Below are 23,483 nucleotides of genomic sequence, written 5' to 3'. Positions count from 1 at the left end.
GTGTCTGCCTTCGGCTCAGGTCATGACCCCAGGGTCCTGGAATAGAGCGCTGCGTGGGGCTCTCTGCTCTGCAGGAAACCTGCTTCTCCCTCTCCCACTCCCCCTGCTTGTGTTCCCTCTCTTGCTGTGTCTCTCTCTGTCAAATAAATAAAATCTTTAAAAAAATATATGAATCACTAGGCAAATGTTATTCATTTTATCTAGTGAAGAAAACAATGGGCAAAGGTGAGGTATCTGATGTGCTACATAAAATGTCTAGGTTTTTATATTGTTTTATTACTGAAAGGTACCTTGGAGATTATCGTTTCCAACTCTTTATATTACAGATAGGAAAACTGAGACCCAGAGAAGAGAGTTAGGTGACTTGCCTTGAGACTAGAATCCAAATGTCAGAATTCTTAGTTTGGTCTTCTTCCATTAAGTCATATATCTTTTTCTAATGAACAGTGAATGCTATGAGACTTGAAACTTTGTTTTTGGTGATGACACTATCCTATACCTAATTTTCTTCTTCTTATTTGTCAACTGCTTAGAACTGGATCAATAATAAGCTTTGGTTTATGACACACTCTCTTCATTGGTCCTACTTGTTTATTTATTTTCAGTAAGGTAATACATAAAAAAATTAAAGCACCCGTATTGTGTACAGTACCTTGGAGGAAAATTTTAAGTGTGTAATTTCCATGTATGCCTGGTACCAAAATAAATGCATGTATTTAAAATTATTGTGGTGATATACCTATTTGTTTTTTTCTCTCTTGAAGTGAAAGTTACCTTATGTATGGGTGGTTTTACAACTCTCCTTCTTATCACATCAAAACTCACCAGACTGGGGTAGCAGTGGATTAGAAAACAAATTAAGACAGAGAGGCACAGGAAAAGGACCAGAAATATGAGTGTCTGCATTTAGCATGGGGACATATATGTCTCTAAAATTTGTTAGTCTTCTGTAAACTATGTAATACTGCGTTTGTTTTCGATGCAGGTTTAAGAACCATTGGAGTCATCACCAAATTGGATCTTATGGATGAAGGAACAGATGCCAGGGAGGTTCTAGAGAATAAGCTGCTGCCTCTTCGCAGGGGTAACGTACCATGTCCTATACAGGACTTCCTTTGATGATGTGGCAGAGAAACAATTGGGAAACCAATGGGAAGCTTGGTTTTATGCCTTCACAGTTGTGAGGAATGTATTTATGATTAGTTATACTTTTTCTGGAATGGCATAACGTTCCCAAATGATATATTTAAAAATGATCCAGAGGAAGAACTATTCCTTAAAATAACAGGAATAAGAAAGCAGGAAAAGGAAGGAGTTTGAAGGGAGGATATAAATATTCATCACAAACTGCATATACATATACTGTGCTGTTTTAAGTGTGACTAACTTGCCCACCATATAACACAGCTGCTAAGGGACACTGTATTAAAATGTACAGAGCTTTTAAGGGCAAAACACATTATTGTGTTAATGCTAAAAAAGTATCATTAGCCACATCAGCCAGCCTTTGTTAAATACTGATGTCTCAAATTGAATTTTATAAAAGGTTCAATTCTTCAGCCCTTAAAAATAATTTTGCTTTTCTTATTCAGCCTGTTTGAGAGCCTTGAAATCTCCCCAGAATAAACAACAAGTGTTCCAAACCACATTGTATGTGTTCTGTTTCAGGTTATGTGGGGGTGGTAAACAGAAGCCAGAAGGATATAGACGGGAAGAAGGACATTAAGGCTGCCATGTTGGCTGAAAGGAAATTTTTTCTCTCACACCCGGCTTATAGACATATTGCTGACCGGATGGGGACCCCACACCTGCAGAAGGTCCTTAATCAGGTAAAGATGTTTTCTCAAGCAACAAGAACAGTTACTAAATATATAAGTGACTATTGGAATTCATATTTCTCATTTTAATGTTCATTTTTTCCAAAATAAGACATTCATCTTAAATGATAGGAATTAAAAAATGAACATGAATACTTAGTTGCACACTGTTACTATTCTCAGTGAGTAGAATCTACTTTAATGTTATTGAAAGTACACTGCTCAGAGCAGAAATATGCTTATTTAGGAACAGTGGATAAGGGTATATATTAGCACCCATTTTACTCAGAATATGTAGTTATCTTAAGAAATTAAGGTTGTATGTCCCTGAAAGGTTGATTTCTTGGGATCTGTTTTTAAAATGTCAATCTGTTATGGTTAGGTGAGATTTCTTTTTAAAATTTCTTTATGGTTTTGTTTAGGATCTATTTGTTCCTTAATTTAAATTCTTGAAAATAACAAATCCTTATAAGCAATCATTGATCTCCATTCATTTAAGAAGTTTTTCCAGATAACCCCTTTCCCTGCACAGATAGACTTGGGCCTCCATCTTCCCACATTCCATGCCCTTACTTCCTTCTTGCATAAAACCTCAGTGCACTTAACTTGGTAACATATTTTTCATCTTCTAGGGAAGTTAAGCATCATCCTCAGTGTATGCAGGTCCACTCCTTGAGTTTTGATTATATTGACTCAAAGTGGCGAGCAGCTTTTCTCACAAATAGAATCATAAGATATGCTTTAACTTTTATTTATGAACTTTAACAGTCAACCAATCAAGTCATTATCGAATGTTCTGATTGTTTGCTCCTAGAAGGTATCAGTAGAGACTAACACAATAGCAGGCTACTTGTGACATTGGACCTGAACCCTTTAGGCAAAACAATTGAAGAAGTTTTAGAAAATAAAAAAGCAGTGGTATACTTCTATTTTACGTGACATAACACAGACTCATGTAAAGTTTGTGCTTCTTAATTAGGGTAGATGAGTATTTAGAAGCCATGAGGTGGTGCTGTGGTTGTGTCATTTAACAAACATTGGTTTGCCACACAAAAATCATAATATTCTACCAATATATTTAGTATTGGTAAAACCCTTTTTAGATTACTGCTTTCATGCCTGTATTGGTCTAAGAAAAACACAAATAAACTGAAAAATTCTTAGAGAAAAATCACTAAGATGATTAGGAAGATAAAGTTGGAAATAAATTAGGTTGTGAATACTAGAAAAGTAGAAAGAATGTGACTGGCCATTTGGTTATACAAATGACCCCTAAATTATGACATAATTGGATTCTGGTTGACTGAAAACTGAATGGATTTTGTACTGAAGATCTCTCATTTCTTGGATAATCACTTTCTTTTTTATTGCTTCAGGGATCTTCATACTGTTTGAAACTAGGATACTTTTATGGCTGATACAATGTGCACCAATACCTCTGGCCCCGAGGGACAGTTTCTATGGCGAAAACTGGAACAGAACATGACAGTTTTGAGTCATTATGGCTGGAGGGCAGGGAATGAGGGAGTGAGTTATAAGAGATGAATTTGGAGAAGTAGGCAGAGGCTGGATCCTGTAATGTTTGTAGGCAAGTTAAGGATTTTTGTTCTTATCCTAAGAGCAGTGGGGAGTGAGTCATTTAAGGCATCTGAATAGGGGAATTACACAATCATATCTGTGGATTAAAAATGATCATGGTGATTGCAGATAAGATCAAGAATAGAGGGGCACCTGGGTGGCTCAGTCGTTAAGCGTCTGCCTTAGGCTCAGGTCACAATCCCAGAGTCCTGGGATCGAGCCCTGCATCGGGCTGCCTGCTCTGCAGGAAGCCTGCTTCTCCCTCTCCCACTCCTCCTGTTTGTGTTCCCTCTCTCGCTGTGTCTCTCTCTGTCAAATAAATAAATAAAATCTTAAAAAAAAAAAAGATCAAGAATAGACATGAGAAGTTAGGAGTCAAAGTGAGAAATGATGGTAGCTTGGTCTTGGTTAGGGCCAGTGAAGATGAAAAAAAAAAAGCAGAATTGAGAAATGTTTAGGAAAGTCAAGAACTTTGTGGTAGATTAGCTCTGGTGGGTGATGGAGAGGTGAAGTCAAGGATACGTTCCAAGTTCCCATATTGTTATGAAGTCATCGAGATGGAGAACCCTGAAAGGAGGATTTGGTGTTTGATTTCAGACTTGCTGAGGTTGCGGTGTCATTGGCACATGTAAGAAGAGAAGTAAAGTCCATGGTCTAATATGTATGCCTGCAGCAAAGATTAGAAGTCTGGTCTGTAGATAACATGGTGGTAGCTACAGGCGTTTGAATATTTATTAAAGCTATGAGTGGAATAAGATTACTTTAGGAGGAACAGAGAGTGAACAAAGAAGAAGGTTAACACTCAGATTCGAGGAATACTGATATTTACAGGTCTGGTGGAGGGGGATGATTTGGCAAAGGAGATGTAGAAGGTACATCCAAAAGGTTAGGAGAAAACTGAGAAGGAACTGGGGTCACGAAAGCTGAGGAAAGAACTGTTTTAGAAAGCCAAGAGTGGTCCGCAGTGTTGCTTTGCTGTTGAGATATCTGAGAAGCAAAAGGTGGAAACCATGTGTTTTTATCATTTACCCCTCACATGGCAGACAAGTGACTACTGGTTTCTCATGGTTACTGTTGGTCTTAGACTTGGGGGTTTGTGATGTTGCTACTGGGAATGCAGTCCTCTCCATTCTTTTGTTTTCTGCTTCAGAGCCATAACAACAGCATGCTGGGGAATAACATAAGTCATAACTGTGGGCGAAGGTCTAATATAGTTATGAACTATTAACATTTAAATAACTATAGATATATTGAATAGATACATCCAGGTAACCTCCAATAAACATTAAAGATTTAGAATGATTTCTTCAGTCAGTCTGGGTATTTATTCCCCTTTTAATTTCTTCTTTTTTTTTTTTTTTTTTAAGATTTTATTTATTTATTTGACAGAGAGAGGCACAGCGAGAGAGGGAACACAAGCAGGGGGAGTGGGAGAGGGAGAAGCAGGCTTCCCGCTGAGCGGAGAGCCCGATGTGGGGCTCGATCCCAGGACCCTGGGATCATGACCTGAGCCGAAGGCAGACGCTTAATGACTGAGCCACCCAGGCGTCCCTATTATTCTTTTTCATGCATTATCTGTGAAGTTTATGTTCTCTTTCTTTTGATTCAAGTTTACAGTTCAAGATTACCTTTTCTTTCTTCTTTCCTTCCTTCCTTTCTTTTTCTTTCTTTCTTTCTTTCTTTCTTTCTTTCTTTCTTTCTTTCTTTCTTTCTTTCTTTCTTTCTTTCTTTCTTTCTTTCTTTCTTTCTTTCCCTTCCTTCCTTGCTTCCTTCCTTGCTTCCTTCCTTCCTTCCTTTCTTTCTTTCCTTCTCTTTTTTTTCTTTTAATTCAGGCTTTTGTTTAACTGCATTGTAATAGAAAGAACATAAGGCAGAGAGCTAGCCAGTCTGGGTTTATATCCCACCTTTGTTCTTTTTTTTAAAGATTTTATTTATTTGACAGAGAGAGATAGTGAGAGAGGGAACACAAGCAGGGGGAGTGGGAGAGGGAGAAGCAGGCTTCCCGCTGAGCAGGGAGCCCGATGCGGGGCTCATCCCAGGATTCTGGGATCATGACCTGAGCCGAAGGCAGACTCTTAACCAACTGCGCCACCCAGGCGCCCCCAACTTTGTTCTTAATCATGTACTTGTAGACGGTCTCTTAGAGAATTTTTCATCCTGCTGAGCTTGAGGTGCCAGCAGATGATCTCAGTGGAATTGCCAAGTGGATGGTTAAGTAGAGGTGTCAACAGCAGAGAGAGAGTTTTCCTTTGCTAGTCATGGAGCTTTCATATGCAAACTGCTGAAGGAATAAACCCATGACGTGAACCAGCACCGCTGGACTGACGCCTAGAGGCAGGGCAAGAGGAAGCCCCTGTCTGAGCTGCAGAATGGAGAGGAAGTGGACAGCTGACAGGTACCTACAGTTCCATAGTGTGGTCCTGAAACGTCCGGCAGTACCTGTAACTCCAATTTCTTCATTTCTAGCCACAGTCCAACTTAAGGCTCCTTTCTACAGTCTAGGTAATCTGATAGATCAATTCATGCCAAAGTGTTATTAGGCAGCCTTCTGAGTAACATTAGGTGCATTTTAACAGGGTATTTCCAGCCAGGCATAAAGAGGTAGCCCAAGCGAGTGACTCTAGTTGAAGGAATTTTGAGCATCTCCTTAAGGCCAGGAGAGAGTTGGAACTGCTTCTCATGATTTCCCTACATAGTTAGTCTCAAATGTATATACACATATGATTTCTAAGTTTTAAATGATTAGGAAAACAGGGAAGGTCAATTTTTGTCTCCTGAGTTCATCTTTCATCTGTTACATCTACATGATTTTGTTTTGTTTTATTTAGCAACTTACCAACCACATTCGAGATACCCTGCCAAACTTCAGGAACAAGCTACAGGGACAGTTGCTCTCCATAGAACATGAAGTGGAAGCCTACAAAAACTTCAAGCCAGAGGACCCCACCAGGAAGACCAAGGCATTGCTGCAGTGAGTCCTCTTGCCCTCTCTTGTTCAGCATTTGAAACTCATTTCTTCAGTTTGCTTTTGCCTTAGCCTCTTTGGCGTGCTATTTTCTAGAAAAAGCACGTAATGTGCACAAGACTTTGTGTATTTTATACAATGAGCCTTGAGTCTTTATGTGTTCTTGAAGAATCATTGTTGATCTTATTCTGTTACTGTAGATTGAACCAGTTGCCCATCCCCTTGCCCAGTTTCCTTGCCCTTTGATAATTGGATTCCGTAAATGAGTAAAACCAATAGTGATAACTCAGCAGGGTTTTTGCCCTTAGTCTTTAGAAGTGGACAAAGCTCCTGTCAAAAGTGTTGTCTGTCTTGTACAACTGTTTCTACTGATGTCACTCGTACTTATTATCTTTTTATGTCAGTCAGGGATTTATCTGTGTACATTTTTCAGGGGAATGAGAACCAAGGCTTTCATAATTAAAGTATGGACAATAAAGCCACATTTAAGTATCTTTTTACCCTTTTTGGTAATGATTTTAATGTAGCTCTTTAAAAACACAAATGTGAAAACTGCCAAGTATCTTTTTACTCCTCCATGATCTTCCCATCTTATCCTTGGGTTACTAGGTTTATCCCTGAGAGGTCTTGGGTAGGACAGCAGAGTTGTTAGAGAATTGCCAGCTTCTTATGTCTTTTATCTTTCTTCCATTTTTTTTGCCCCTCCCAGCCTCATCTGCACTTTTATCCCTGTGCTACAACTTACCTCAGGTCCCTCTCAACTAGAAGACCCTCTGCCCAGCTGATATTCCAGGGCATCCCAAATCCATTTCCAGGGATGATGCTTGCCACCTCTTATGGTCCCTTTCTTTCCTGTGCAGCCTTGCAATCAAGGTGCCCTTAATTTGGTGTTCAAAATGCATGACAAAATTCCTTTCTTTGTGGAGCTATTTCTAAATACTCAAATTATTTAAGTAAAAATTTAATGTAACATCTTGCGTTTCCTCATTTAAAAATATAGAATCATACAGAGGAAAGAATTTTTTCTTAGATTCAACTCTTTCCTAGTTTATCTTTTTATTCTCGGCTTTGGTTAAGCTCCTATAAAAACTCTTCGAGTTACAGAGAAAAGAAAGCTATTTCTGTTTAGGCCCTAGGTCATCATCTTAACATCCAACTGAAACTACTCTCCTTACAAATACTAGGCTTGCTTCTGTGACTCCATTGGATTCAGATTACAGAATTTTCCACATCTGGATTCTTCCCTTGTAGGGGGCTGATCAGCTCCTTCCTCTCTTCCTCCCTCCCTTTCTTTTTTTCTTTCTTCCCCCCTTTCTGCCTGCCTCTTCTTGCCTTCCTCTTAGCTCTTTGTGTTCGACTTGGTGTCTGGCTCTGTGCTATCTACTGGAGATTCAACAATGAATAAGACTTTTGCCCTCAAGAAGAGGCCACAGAAGAGCAAGGGAAACAGACATATAAGCAACTAACTGTGTTAAAATCTGATAAATGCTATGTTTCTGGTAAGTATAAACTGTTAAGGGAGCCCAGATGAGGAAGCAGTTACAGGTGAGGAAGGTTGTGAGTTCACAGAGGAAAAGATACTTTAATGAGAACCTGATGTATGGGGAGAGTTTGTCAGATGGATGAGGAGGACAAGAGAATAGTGTGAGATTGTTTACAGCTTGTTGTAGTGGGCCTGGGGGCTGGAGTGTAGGCTGGAGGTAAATTTCCTAGAATTTCCCAGTGTTTCAGTGTTTTCTCATGTATATACCTTCTCAGGGGTTAAAAATTAGATTAACATGGGCATATGCATAAACATAGCTACATCAAATTGTGTTCTGAATTTTCTGGCCTAATTTGCAGTTTTAATTCATCCACGATTTTGATGAAAGAGAATAAAGGATACAAATCTTAGATGGTTTGAATTTTTTCCTGTTGAATTTTGAATTTGAAAGTAGTACCAGCATGCCAAAATTAGAGTTTCTACATCTAGCAATAGAAAATGCAAGTAGGTTGTTATTTTCCCCCTGTAATATATTTATTTGGTTTTTACCAACTACCTTAAGGTAACTCATTCCTTCATTGAATTTATTGAGTACCTTTCATGTATTGGGCAGTGGGAGATAAATAAAATGTGTGGTCCTTGCCCTTAGGAGAGAGACTGACAGGTGAACAAGAGTGATGGACTCTGCTAAATGCTGTGCTGAAAATAAGCTGAAGGAACAAGGAAAATAAGCTGAAGGAACAAGGAGCAATGAGTGTGGCAGATAGGACCGTGGAAAGTTTCCTGGAAAAACTGTTGCTTGAACTGAGTCTTGAAGGACAGATAAAAATTAGCCAGGCAAGGAAGCAAGGGGCAGAGGCATGGTGCATGTAGTGAACTGGGGATAGCTTCTTTCTGGTTGGCTTAGAAGGTGTGTGGACAAGTAGTGAGAGATGGAGCATCCAGGGCCAGACCATGGAGAATCTTGCATGATGGGTTAAGGAGTTTTAATTTTATTATCCAATTGTGGGGGATCATTGAAAAACAACGCTAGAGCTAGTTGTAGAGGGGGATGCGGGTCACCAGTTTGCATTGTCTGTGATGCTGGGGGCGGGGAGGAGAGGAGCTCACAGAGTAAGAGGGAACTCACCTGGAGCAGTTAGAGAACACTAGGCGAATGTGATGTCTTAGGAACCAAGGGGCATTTACTCTTCTATGTAAAGTTTTACTGTTTAACTTTAATTCCTAATTTAAGTATTTTTAAATACCACTTTATGGTTTCAACTAAATGGACAGAATGCATCTAATGACACAGATATTTATGATATGTATTTTAATTAACTGCCTAAAATAAATCTTAATAACATGTATGTGATATAATTACATTTTTGAGTGCTGAATAGAGTGCAGTGTTCATTCTGCCAGTAGGTGCCACTAAGAACACTAGGAAAAGGATTCTAAGGGTTCACATAGTAAATTAAAATGAGAAATGCAAAGCCTTGTAACTATAACTTGAATTTACTTCTCTTTCACAATTATAGGATGGTTCAGCAGTTTGCTGTGGACTTCGAGAAGAGAATTGAAGGGTCAGGGGATCAAGTAGATACCCTGGAGCTCTCAGGAGGGGCTAAAATCAATCGTATATTCCACGAACGCTTTCCTTTTGAGATAGTAAAGGTTTGTACCAAATGTTATTTTTTTTCTTCACTTCATTTCATTTCCATGTTCTTTCTATATAACTGTTCATAAAATGTTATGGGAGTGGTATAGGACTGAGATAGATCTTTGAACAAAAATCTTCATACTCAGGTGATGAAATTTAGAAGTATTTTCTTACTGATGGTTCTGATCTTATTTATTAAATGGGATCTAACAACATTTCAAATTATTTCAACAAATACTGAGTTCCTATGAAGTTTATTTGTTGTCTAATTAATTTAAAAATATTTCTTGAGCACCTATTCTGTGCCAAAATTCTAGGTGCCAGTGATCAAGAAAGAGGCACTGTCTGGTGGGGAAAGACAGAGAATTTTACAAATAGACAAAGTAAGAAAACATAAAATGTTATTATGTAACATAATGTTAGAGAAAGGGGTTGACTGAGCCACTTTTTTTTTTAAAGATTTATTTGTTTGAGAGAGAGAGAGAGACAGACAGCATGAGCAGGAGGGGCAGAGGGAGAGGGAGAGAGAGAATCTCAAGTAGACTCCCTTCTGAGTGCAGAGCCTGATGCAGGGCTTGATCCCAGGACCCTGAGATCATGACCTGAGCCGAAACCAAGGGTCAGAAGCTTAACTGACTGCTCCACCTAGGTGCCCCGAGTGAGCCACTTTTGATGGGATGTTCCAGGCAAGGTCCTTCTGAGTAGGGGACATTGAAAGCATGACCAGAATGGCATGAAGAGGTCAGCTGTAAGGATCTTGGGGAAGAGGGTCATTCAAGGTAAGCAGCTGAGGACAAGGCTCTACAGCAAGTGTCTGTACAGTGGGTAAAGAATAGATGAGGCTGGTGCAGAGCTGATGAAGGGGAGAGGGTTGGATCTTAAAGGGGCAAGAGTTGATTCAGGGAGACAAGTAAGGTGAGTTAAACAGTATGGCCAGAGCAGGAGTGAATCCACTTTCTGTGGGGCCTAAAGTTTATACAATTGGGGGGTGGGCAGCCTTAAAGAAGAAGAATACAAAATTATAAACACACAGTTAGGCACAGGGTCTTGGAAGGTGCTTATGTAAGAGAGAAGCCCTGAACCTTAATCTTTAGCTTCACATTAAAAATGCCCCAGAAGAGAGGATGGAGAAAGTGGATGGATTTGTGATTTTGGAGGTAGGGTCAGTAGGGCTTGAGTTGATATGGGGGATGCAAGAAAGGAGATTCAAGATGATTCCTAAGGCTTTGGCTTGCACAACAGCAAATGTTAGTGGCCATCAGATGAGGGAAACTGAGCAAAAGGTGAGTTTGTGTAGAGGTATGAACTGAGAGAGTTTTATTTTGGCTCTGCTTAGGTTGGCTTGCCCATTAGGCGGCTAAGTAGTATTAGGGACTCTGATATTTGTTTCACATACAGAGGAGGGTGCTTATGTCTTGGTGTGGGAGGAAAATGGGTAAATAGATGGTTTCATTAAAATGTGCTAAGTAAAGTGATAAACTTCAGCACAGGGTGCTATGGAAACAGCCTACAGACCCGAATCCCAGACTGAGTCCTTGAGGGAGCCTGGCTTCTGAGCTGAGTTTGGAAGGATGAGCAGCTAGTCAAGCAGGAGGGGGTTAGGGGCTGGGGTTGTTCCAGATAGAGAAGGAGGAACAGTAAAGGCTGAGCTCTGGGCCACAGGGTGTGGGTAGGAAACTAAAGCAATTCATTGTTCTATGGTATAAAGTGTGAGGGGGGAAAATGGATAGACAGTGAAGCTGGAGAGGCCAAATCTCAGAAGTCAGGGGCTGAACCAAATGTGCTCTTGATATCCCTTTTAAGTCTAAGCTCCATGACACTTTGATCCTAATTCCAAATAAATTTAAAGTACCTAGAACTTCTGGGAAATTTTTTTGCAGCCATCTATCCTACATTGGATTGGTAAAAAAATATTATTAATTTCCTCTTGTAAAGAGGCCTTGAATGCAGGTGATTAAAATGGCCAGGGAGAAAAGACAGCCATTGTTAATCTCAGCACAGCTGGACTGCTGTTGCATGTCAGGTGACACTCTTATTTATGCATTTGTCTGTGAATACAGTTATTACATTCAGCAAAAGAATGAAGAATTGTATATTTCATATGAATGGCCAGATTTATGTCCAGAAGGCATCCTTTATGCATAGCGCTCCTATCTATAATAGAATTAAAATCCACTACACTAAAACTCCCAGAAATCCCCAATGTTCTATGTTGCCTTGAACTTTATATAAGCAGATGTTTTGACCATCTGGGTTTAAGTTAGGAAAGACATGAGTATCCATTTATTACTAACGAAGTCAAGTTCTTCTCATTTTTTAATATTCAACAATATTATTATTCAGAGGAATTAAGTGTCATAACTGTGGGTCATTTTGCATCTGCAGATGGAGTTCAATGAAAAGGAATTGCGAAGAGAAATAAGCTATGCAATCAAAAACATACATGGTATCAGGCAAGTGATTCACATTTTCCTTGTCTCAGTTCAAGCTACTAAAAGAAAATTAATGTTTGTAAATGGCTAGTGAAGTAGACTTTTCATCATTGTAGCAAAATAGAATACAGAGGTGAGAGTAAGAAATAGGAGACTCTCACTTGAGTTTAATGGTAATTTCCTGTATTGTCACACTCACAAAAGAAAAGACTTTTTAAAAAAATTTTTTATTGTTATGTTAATCACCATACATTACATCATTAGTTTTAGATGTAGTGTTCCATGATTCACTGTTTGCATATAACACCCAGTGCTCCATGCAGAACGTGCCCTCTTTAATACCCATCACCAGGCTAACCCATCCTCCCACCCTCTCCCCTCTAGAACCCTCAGTTTGTTTTTCAGAGTCCATCGTCTCTCATGGTTCGTCTCCCGCTCCGATTTCCCCCTTCATTCTTCCCCTCCTGCTATCTTCTTCTTCTTCTTTTTTTTCTTAACATATATTACATTATTTGTTTCAGAGATACAGATCTGAGATTCAACAGTCTTGCACAATTCGCAGCGCTCACCATAGCACATACCCTCCCCAATGTCTATCACCCAGCCACCCCATGCCTCCCACCCCCCACCACTCCAGCAATCCTCAGTTTGTTTCCTGAGATTAAGAATTCCTCATATCAGTGAGGTCATATGATACATGTGTTTCTCTGATTGACTTATTTCACTCAGCATAACACCCTCCAGTTCCATCCACGTCGTTGCAAATGGCAAGGTCTCATTCCTTTTGATGGCTGCATAATATTCCATTGTATATATATATACCACATCTTCTTTATCCATTCATCTGTCGATGGACATCTTGGCTCTTTCCACAGTTTGGCTATTGTGGACATTGCTGCTATAAACGTTGGGGTGCACGTACCCCTTCGGATCCCTACTTTTGTATCTTTGGGTAAATACCCAGTAGTGCAATTGCTGGATCGTATGGTAGCTCTATTTTCAACTTTTTGAGGAACCTCCATACTGTTTTCCAGAGTGGTTGCAGCAGCTTGCATTCCCACCAACAGTGTAGGAGGGTTCCCCTTTCTCCGCATCCCCGCCAACAAGTCAAGTCCTTTCCTGACTTGTTAATTTTAGCCATTCTGACTGGTGTGAGGTGGTATCTCATTGAAGTTTTGATTTGGATTTCCCTGATGCTGAGCGATGTTGAGCACTTTTTCATGTGTCTGTTGGCCATTTGGATGTCTGCTTTGGAAAAATGTCTGTTCATGTCTTCTGCCCATTTCTTGATTGGATTCTTTGTTCTTTGCGTGTTGAGTTTGATAAGTTCTTTATAGATTTTGGATACTAGCCCTTTATCTGATATGTCATTTGCAGATATCTTCTCCCATTCTGTCGGTTGTCTTTTGGTTTTGTTGACTGTTTCTTTTACTGTGCAAAAGCTTTTTATCTTGATGAAGTCCCAATAGTTCATTTTAAAGAAAAGACTTTTCAATTAAAAAAAGCAGAAACACTTTCTGCACTCACAGCACTGTGCTCTGCACAATTAGGGATTTGCCAGTGAGTAAGACCTTGTTCTCCAGAGCCTTGCATTTTAGGGACAGAGGCCTGACATGCTCATAAGGAATCATTACTTACACAGAGACAGGACAGATAAATTTCGGCCTCAGTTTTGGGGGAAGATTGGGAGAGATTAATGAAGGTCATGACTCTTGAGTTGAACCTTGCCTGTATAGAGAACAAGAATGATTTCAACAGGCAATGGTGTGCTGTGTGTTTACATGTGCGTGTGTGTGTGTGTGTGTGCATGAAACATGAGAGGCTGGGAATTGTTGAGGCAAGAAGATAAGAGAAAGGGCTTAAAGTGGAAAGAGTAGTGTGAGCAAAGGCATAGGGGTGGTGAAGTGCAGCAGGGATTCATGGAGCGGGGAGTCACGCATTTTGACTGGACAGGAGAGCAGTGGGACATGAGGCTTTGAGGGGAGCTTGTCCCTTGTATGGAAGTTTGTGTGGAATTTTCCCTTGTATAAAATGGGATTATTTTAATTTACTTTCTTTAAAGCACTATGATAAGAAAAAAATGAATTAAAAAAAAGAAAAAATGAATTTAAAACACACGTTTCTTGAGTTTATGTACAGAATTTAATGGAGCATATATTAAATTTCCTGAATTTAAGGTATTGAACTTAGGTTGTGTACTTCATAGATGATCTCATATAAAGGAGGTGGTGTCCCCTGTCTATTGGTCACTGTGTCACAGCTTCTGCCACAGGTCAAGATGAGACTCTTTTGGGAGCAGAGCCTGAGAGGGCAAAGCTTGACAGTGAATGTATATGTGAAAGGAGTTAGGACATTTGAATTCGCTATCATTTTAACATTCAGACAATCTGCTCTGCAAGTTGCAAACACGATAGGTAAATATGCATTCACAAAGTAAAAGGGAGGAAACATTCTATAACCAAATCCAGTATTTTTCTCTGTCAGTAGGATTTCTAAGTTCCTTATTAATTCTATTCTGTTGCCCTCAAATCTAGGATACATTTGGTATAGAAACTGTGTCTTGCTCTTGAGCTGGGTGGGACTAGTATTCAACCATGTCAATCTGATAAGTGCAGTGAAACCAAATCACATTTTTTGGGTCATAAAGTATTTTTATATGTACTTACTTTACTGTAAAAGTAAAATACAGTATTTTTACTTGGCTTTTAAAACTTCTTATCAGATACATTTTTGCCGAATGCAACTGCAAGAGCTCACTAATTCAGTTTTGAAGATTTCTGATTTACATGCATACCAAAAGAAGAGATTGGTTGTTATTTATTATTCTGGAATTAATTTGCCTGTAAGATGATAAGAAGGGCACAGTGTCCTGAGAATAAGACATACTCATGGCATTATTAGGCTCTTAAATACACTTAATATGAAAAGTTTTGTTTCCAATTGATTGTTAGATATTTGAATAATAGAAGCCGTCTTTGTCCACTGCAGACCTAATGGTCCTTCTTTGTTTGGCAGGCACTGTGTGGCAATGAGGAGCAAGGGAGGAAGACAGTCCTTGTGGGGCAAACAAAGATAAATGCAGTCATGACCTTTCTACCAGGGTAGTAGTGGGACTATGCATGCTGAGACCACTGCAATGCAAAATAGGATGTTGGGGTTCAGAGAAGGAAGACCTTGTCAGGGGCAGGACTGGAGAAGGCAAGCTGGAGGAAGTGGTTGCTTTTGATCTGGGCTTTGAAGCGCAGGTGGGACTTGGACAGGCTGAAAGTGTGGGGAGGGCAAAGTGAACCTCATGGACAGAGGCAAAGACAGAAAACGTTAGTATGAGTGTGTTTGTGGAAAGGCCAATGGTTGGGTTTGGCTGAAACACAGGGTGCATGAAAGGGAGGAGGCAAATAACTGGAACGGAAGATTAGGGTCAGGCAGGGAAATTTTTAATGTTAGACCAAATAGTGTGGATTTTATTCTGCATCCAATGTGGAGAAACTTCAAGTTATAATATAGTATGATCACTACAGTTAGAAAGAGAGGTGGGCATAGGGTGCTAAAGTAAATGATTAGAAGGGACCAGAATAAAGCTGCTGTAAGGGAACTGTGGAAGAAATTTCCCAAGAGAAGCACCGCAGAATTGGGTGGAGAAGTTAATCAAAGAAGGAGAAGTGAGAAGAGGGAGGGAGAAGGGCCTGGGGATGGGGAGGGTGAAACACCAGCATCTGGCACCTGCAGGGCTTTGGGTGTGATGATACTTGGGGTTCATGGTCCCTCTTATGGTAGCTTTTTTCCACTGGCCTTTTATTTAGATGTAATCATTTTTTCACTTTTTATCACATAAACACACACAGACACACACACACAGAGACACACACACACACACACCTGCTTTCCTGAGCTCCTGCCCAGCATGAGAAAAGCATTGTTATGACACCAATTTGAATTAATTCTAGCCAAGTGAAAAGATACCTGCTATTTTGGTTATCATTTGTTATTTTTGTAAACTCACAATTTAGGCATCCTGGGTCCCAGGCTAGTCCCACTTACTTGTCTTCCTTTTCCTCTAGCACCCCAGGACCTTCCTTTTCCTCTAGCACCTGGGAACCACTGAATACTTTAGACAGAGAAATGGAAATTTAGGACATCATTTTTATTGTAGCATTGCTGTTTATTGCTGTGACGTGAGATAAGATGAATTACAGTTAAACATTAGTTACAGGTCATATTATTCCAGTCCATGAAAACATTTTGGGAACTGTTTTTAGGTAATGCTAATCATCTATAGAATGAAATTCATTATGAAATAGTAGTAGTGAAGATATCATAATTTGTACATTTGTAATAAAAAATGATACTGTTGATAGAATAAGTCACTATGTAACTTTTAAACTTGGGTATTACATGCTTGCTTTAGGTGGCATGTCAATTAAAACCTTTTTCAAAAAAGTATTGGATAATACTTAATTAAAAAAAATCTTATGTCCTGCTTTCTTTCTTATATTCAGGACAGGGTTGTTTACTCCAGACATGGCATTTGAAGCGATAGTCAAAAAGCAAATAGTAAAGCTGAAAGGACCTTCCTTGAAGAGTGTAGATCTGGTCATACAAGAATTAATCAACACTGTCAAGAAGTGTACCAAAAAAGTAAGTTTGAATTATTTAACTTTCCAACAATTAACTTTTTGGTTTACCCATCTTTCCTACCCTGCCACATGCCTCTCTTTCCCTGACCCCTCACTTTGTTGTAAAAGGTAGTATGTTTGCCCCAGGGGAAGGATTGTGAAAAGTATTGAGTGGGAGTTGCTTTCGTGGTAGATGGGCAGGGATATTGTCTTCTATCACTCAGTGCCAAATAGGGTTGCTTAAACCAGAAAGAGTATATTTTAATCAGCTATTTTTTTTCCTTATTGTCTTAAGCAGGTAAATATCACTTTAGAACAATTAGGTGAATGCCCTCAACTAATTTTTCTTATGGTGTATGGATGGGGATAATTGTCAGGGGGAGGGAATATTTGACATTGTGTATATCAGTAACAAAAATTACTCTAAATTTTAAATGAGTTCCATTTGAACCCAGGTTCAAATGTGGTCCCATTTTGGGAAGCAGCAGTTAGTGTAGTAATAAAGACCCCAGGCTCTGAGGTCCAGTTACCTAGATTCAAATCCTGGCTCTGCTACTTACTTTCTGTGTGACCTTGAGTATCATACTTAATCCCTTATAGTCTTTTAAATTTCTCTGTGAAAAGAAGATGATAATAATAACAATACTACCTCCGTGAGAATTAAGCATGATGATGCCTCAAACCCATGGGGCACTTAACACATTGATTAACCATAGCAAGTGCTCAGGAACTGGTTGCAAGTCTATAAATGGCCATTTTAGTAGCACCCAGTACTCTCTACTTTGTGGTATTTGTTGAATCTATGATGTAGAGTAGTGGGAGAGAGATTTCCCCTGTGGGGGACTCCTCACTGAGGAACATAGAGGAATTGTGCTGGATTCCATCCATTCTATGGGGGCATGAAAGGGATACCCTGTGTTAGAAACTGTAAGAAGGGAGTTAGTGATGATGTTTAGGGTAGGGCAGGCCTAACCCCATGGCATTCAACACTGGTACTTATTTCTTGAAAGTATAGATTGTTCTGGTTTTGTAGGTTTTGTTACCCTTCCCTTTCTATATGGTTACTATGAGTAACCTCCCTGAAGAACCAGTGGGAAGAGAGACAGATAATGTAGATGAATATGAATTTGGTTTCCAGTTAGCTGGCAGAAAAATTCAGATGAAGAAAGATGCTAAGTAGTGAAAGAGGAGAGCCAGCTAAATCCCTAGATGCCAATGCTAAAAGAAAAGGAGATAAGGGGGGAATAGCTTGGGGCCCAGAAGTGGCCCTGGAGCTTCAGACATTTTCTCTAGACCTCTTATTATTCTTCTACCTTATTCCTTAATGTCCTAGTTTCTTTCCTCCCAAATGAGAAAAGCCATAAGAGTTAAGGGACTGAGGAAAGGGAAGAGGATGCACGTGGAGAAGAAAAAAACCGCAATCTCTACACCAGCTCTCCATTTGAAAACTTGAAGCCCATTGATAATACTTCACATTCCTATTTGTCCTTGCCTGTACCTCAGTGTGCGGTCACTCTTTCCACCTGTATAGTTAAAGTTCTCCTCATTGGCCACCTTGGAAGTGATGCTGAATTAGCTGATGCTGCCTTCTCTGTTAACCACATGGTCACCACCCTCAGCACATAGATGTTTCCAGCCAAAAGCTTCCCTTGAGATTGCCCATGTGCTTCTGTTCCCACCAGGAAAGCTATCTTTTTCCCAAGAGCCTATTGTGTTGTCCTTGTCCTCAAGCCTATTTAGCCAGTTGTATTTCTTATTTTAATCATGTCATTGAAATGAAGAGCAAATGAACTGATCAAACACAGAAAAGACTTTGAGTTTTGTTTCCATAAACACAGCTTTGGAAAGACTTGATAAACATTAGCTATAAAAGCTTTTCTGTTGACGGGAGGTGTAGGCAGGACAATGCTGAAAGAAGGTGGGGAGAGTTATAAAAATCTAGATGGGCTCTGCATTCAGATTATTTCACAAGTGTCTTCAGGTTCTCCCTCCGCTTTAAAGAAAGTCAAAGTGGAAATCATAGATGAAGGATGTGGTTTATGTAAGACAGAAGACGCATAACTCCAATCAACAGATCCATATGCAGAGAACAGGCCTTGGCCTTACATCAGAAGATTGGCACATGTGTGTACATTTATGTTTTAAGTTATATAGAGTGTTTATGGTATGTATGAATCATTTTTTTTTTTTTATCATTTCCCATTATATTCAACTTGCAGGAAAACCAACAGTCAGTCCTGATGGCATGGGAAGAGACAGCTTGTTCCTGGACACTTTTTTGGCTTCTATTCTTTTGCTGTCCACCCTTTGAACCTCCCTTTCCATTATACTCTCTAGATCAATGTAGTTGTATATTTGTACTGTCTTCTGAAAACACTGTATATTTTGTCTCAAATAAAACCTTGCTTTCTCCCTGAGATTATTGCTTATGCTGCTTCAGTCTTCACTGAAGAATACTTACTGGCTCAAACCTGAAGAATCTAAGGGCCTGCATCAAGCTTGACATCTGCCCACTTCTCCTTCTGTGGCTTCCAAACATTATGCCTTCAACATCCTGTAAAATTCTTCAGTAAAGGCCCCAATGGTACCAGCTCTGCTTTTCCCTTCTATTCACTGTCACCATCACATCCTAGTCACTCCCTTGCATTTGTCAGGATATTTAGAACCTCACTTACATTTTTCCTCTTCATCCTAAATTCACCTTCAACTTGGATGATTTCAGTAGAGATCCATGTGTCCAACATCCAGTAGCTACTGTTTTTTGAGATCTTTGACTCCAGTGTCTCTCCATTCATTCCACACTGGTATGATACTTCCATGACCTCTTGTGGTCCTTATCATCATTGACGAATGTTCTACCAGGAGATCCTTCAGAAATTTCAAACTGTATATCTAAGGTTTTCAGAATTCTGATTACCCCTCCTAACTTCTTTAGGTTTTAAGTTAGAAAATCAGGAGAAAAGCTTAGAGGAGGATTGAAATTTAGTATCCAGTTTGCTGCTGATAAATCTAGATTGGAAAATGTGTCTGGGACTTGCTGCTCAAGTGGGAGCCTCCTGTTACTTCCTCTTCCAGCAGTAAACCTTAAAGCCCACAGTGGTGGAGAGAGTTAGATGTGCACCCATAAGAAATACAGAGTATTTTGGCTTGCCTTACATCTGCGTGAATGTAAACCAGTAAAAGTCAGAGAGTCACATGTGAGCAGTAACTTTATCTGCCCACCCTACCCAACAGAGAGCTGAGGACTGATGCATATCAGGTTCTCACCATCTTACCAGTCAACATATCTTCCCTGCCCCCCTTTTTTCTGTGAGCTGGGAAAAATAATAGAATTTTCTTCCATAGGACTTCCCCAAGAGGGCAGAAGTGTTGAAGAAAGTTCCTACTTTATCAGTGAGGTGTGAAGGGTGCTGTGGAGGAGAAAGTGAGGGAACAGTCCTTCCCTATGCCTAATATTCTGTCACAAGCTCTTACCCTTCCAGTTCTCTCTCTTTTGTTCTCCCTATAACTACTCTCTGCTTATCAATTTCATTCTTATTTTAAGTAATGATTTCACAGAGAAAATAGGGGCCATAAATGGGAACAATAATTTCCCAATCTTACTGATATCCCCAACCCTGCTCCTCCTTCCCTCTGTCCCTGTTGAGGTGGTTTCCCTGACTGGGGCTAGGCTCCTATCTGTACTCTCACCTTCTTAAGGAACTTATTCTTTAGATTCTTCTATTTCTTAAATCGTCACTTTCTCCATCACATTAAAAAAAAATCTCCTAACTTAAAAGCAGTAACAACAACAACAAAAACCTATCTACTACCTTATTCTTCTCCTTTTCTTCATGTGAAACCTTTTTGGGAGAAAAGTAGTTTACACTTGCTGTCTTTATTTTCTTATCTCCAGTTAACTCGTAACTCTCTGAAATGTGGCTTCCACGCCACTATTCTATTGAGTAATTATGGTACAGGTCGACCAGAGACCTGATTGCCCAATGTAATGCGTACTCATTCCTGATGCTGTAGACCACTCTTTTTTTGAAGCTGACACCCCCTCTCGTGGCTTCTCTTCCCTCTTTCTCATGATCCCTCCTCTGTCTCCTTTAAGAGTTTATCCACCTTTCCTGCTTCTGAACACCAGAGTTGCACAAAGCTTGCTCCTGGTTTCTTCTCTTCTTACTGTCCTTTCTCCCTGCCAGATCATATCTGCCATAGCTCAGCTACCGCTTAAAATGTTGTTGGTTCCCAAATCCATAGCTCCAGCTCAAGCCTCTCTACTAAAATGGTCTACTCCACAGTCTACTGCCATTGCTCTCTCCTAACTTATGGCCCTGAACAGTTTTTGGTTTTTTTTTTTTCTTAACTAAACTACTCCAGCGGCCTCCTAACTGATCTTTATACCTCCAGTCTAGCCACCATCAAATTCATCCTCCCCACTGCTGTCAAAGTGGCCCTTCTAAAATACGGACATGTATTTTGCCTGTTCCCTCAAAATTATGCAATGGCTCCTCATATCTTGAGAATAAGGTACAAATCATTTACAGTTGCTTTTAGTTTCACATGTGATCCCTGAATATACTTCTTTAGCTCCATCTGTTGTCACTTTGTGCTTGCTTCAGCCATTCCAAGTGATTTGCGCCATCCTCATGGAATTTTCATGCCTTTACCATTCACACACGTGATTCTCTTTGTTTCGAATGTCTCCTTTTCCTCTTATCTTCACCTGCCATCCCCTTTCATTTTTTTATGATCCAGTTCAATCATCTTCATTTACCTAAGAAATCTTCCTGCAGGGCCTCTGTGAGTCCTCTCCTAATCTCTCTCCTTACCCCCTTCTCAGTGCTTTAGTTGGCACCCTATGTTTCCTTCTATCACAGCATTTATGGTCCTACATTGTGGTTTGTTTGTAATTTATTTATTTAGGTGAATGTCTCCTCTTGTAGATTATAAGCTCCTTTAAAAAAAAAAGCTGTGTCTTTTATCTTTTTATTCTTGGCATCTAATGTAATGACTAACCCTACAGCAGAGGCATTCTATAAATACTTTTTAACAATTTAGATATTGTAAAGTTACCCTGATGCTAAAGAAATCTGTCTTGGTTTTAAAAGAATATTTTGGTCATTCCTTTTAAAATAATAAAATTTGAGCAGGTTTTCTTTTTTTTAATTTTCTTTATTTCTCATTTTGATGCTCTTGACTTTTGCCCTCATTATGTCTACCTCCAAGTTCTTTTACTTTAAAACTGGTCTAATTAAAATCTTTTGCAAAGCAAAATAATCTTAATTAAAGTTGATTATACCAGGACTTTATTACTTGACCCCTTTTGCACATGAGCCATCGAAAATGTGATTATGTAATTTATCGTCCAAAGTAGGACTCTTTTGAGATTGAAAGGGGAGCTATTAATACATTCACAGGAATAGTAGGAGGAAAGTAAGACTGCCCCAAGCAATCTGAAAGGCATAGTTACTCTAGCTGTATTGTGAATGTATATATACATATCCATGTATATTCTTAAAACAGTATTTTCATTTACAATATTTCTCATGTTGAGTGTCTTATGTGTAAAATATTTAATTTTTTCCCCTTAAGCCACATAAATAAACCTCAGTGAAAAACATGGGATTTATGTTTGTTCAAGTAACAAAACACAACGCTAGACTTCTAAGCTGGGGGAATGCAACCTTCTCGGATATTTTCTCACTGTTGTGTCTGGGGCACTGGGGGACAAGACAAGAACATTAGAGCTTTATGAGCTGTTTGGCTTCGCTCCAGGGACATGTCAATTTCAGAATTTTTCTGGTGGGCATCGGCTCTCAGCTGCTTTTCTTTACCCCCAGTTCTCCAGTGTACTGTCGCAGGGTCCTGAGGTTCTTTCAGGAAGCACTGAGAGGAACATCTTGTTTTTTAAACCACAGTTTAGCAACTCTGCCATTTATTGGCCTCTTGGGAAACCACATTCTTGGATTGCCATCATACCAATTAATTGATTTTTTTTTTTTTACCCTGCTCAGAAAAAGGAAAAAAAAAAAAACTTTGCAAGGAAATAGAAAAGATTCCTTAGTTGGCTGTTAGAATTACAAGGAAAATTTTTCATTAAAAAGTGCTGTTAGAAGAAATGCTGAATTCTGTGGCATGTTAAGTGAGTAAATATCTTGCTCTGAGTACACATACTAATCAAGTGACTCTAAAGTCCTTAGCATGGCTTTTAAGGTCCTACATGATCTTACGCCTTCTCATCTCTAGGCTCCTCCCACTTTCCCTTTGGTCCATTCCAGCGACACTGGTCTCCTTGTTTCTTCAACAGGTCAAGGAGAGAAGATGGCAGGGCCTTTGCCCTTCTCATTCTCAATGTTGGAAATGCCCTGCCTCAAGGTATTTGTGTGGATCACATCCTAGCTTCTTTTCAAGTCTCTCCTCAAATGCCACCTAATCAGAGTCTTTCTATGACTTTTCTGTCTACAGTTATACATGCCTCCTTTCAAACACACATACACACACACACATACACATACACACACACATCACTCTTCATCGACTTACCAAACTTTGTTTTTCTTTGTGGCACATATGACCACATGAATTACACTATGTATGTTTTTTGTTTTTCTTGTTGGACAATAAAGGGACTTAGAGAATATAAGCTCCATGGGCGTAGGGACTTGATTTGTTCAACACTGTATTCACAGCCCTAAAACAGCCAGATTTTCAATGGTAATTATTGGATGAGTACTTGAAAGGATAAATGAATCATGTCTCATTGATGTGGCGGGTGATGATCGGTTTGACTGAAGTAGCCACTTGATTACCTTCCATGAAAGTCTGTAGGAGAATAGCTGCAAAGCATCCTGCTCAAGTAGGGCTTTCATTTAGGTCTGGATAGATCTGCTGTGGTTTCTACTCTGTACGAAAAGACTCGCATTTCCCCTCCTCTAACAGCTAGCTGTCCAGTCTAACAAACTGCT

The 23,483-nt window shown here is 39.6% G+C and overlaps 1 protein-coding gene across 6 annotated transcripts in view; it reads left to right on the top strand.

Annotated features, from left to right (window-relative positions):
• Nucleotides 1-23,483, top strand: part of DNM3 (dynamin 3) — a 560,145-nt gene that overhangs the window by 191,974 nt on the left and 344,688 nt on the right. For all 6 annotated transcript variants that reach the window (XM_064594314.1, XM_064594316.1, XM_064594317.1 and 3 more), the window contains 6 exons: nucleotides 986-1,084; nucleotides 1,669-1,829; nucleotides 6,224-6,366; nucleotides 9,364-9,499; nucleotides 11,871-11,938; nucleotides 16,414-16,552. In XM_064594314.1, coding sequence (XP_064450384.1) covers nucleotides 986-1,084; nucleotides 1,669-1,829; nucleotides 6,224-6,366; nucleotides 9,364-9,499; nucleotides 11,871-11,938; nucleotides 16,414-16,552 — 746 coding nt within the window. The remainder of the gene's footprint in view (nucleotides 1-985; nucleotides 1,085-1,668; nucleotides 1,830-6,223; nucleotides 6,367-9,363; nucleotides 9,500-11,870; nucleotides 11,939-16,413; nucleotides 16,553-23,483) is intronic.

This window comes from Mirounga angustirostris, unplaced genomic scaffold (genome assembly GCF_029215605.1).
Source record: "Mirounga angustirostris isolate CCGP_5_RB_7025 unplaced genomic scaffold, mMirAng1.0.hap1 SCAF_6, whole genome shotgun sequence".
Classification (NCBI taxonomy): Eukaryota; Metazoa; Chordata; class Mammalia; order Carnivora; family Phocidae; genus Mirounga; species Mirounga angustirostris.
The sequence above is the reverse complement of the archived record's forward strand: the minus strand, read 5'-3'. Positions and strand labels throughout refer to the sequence as shown.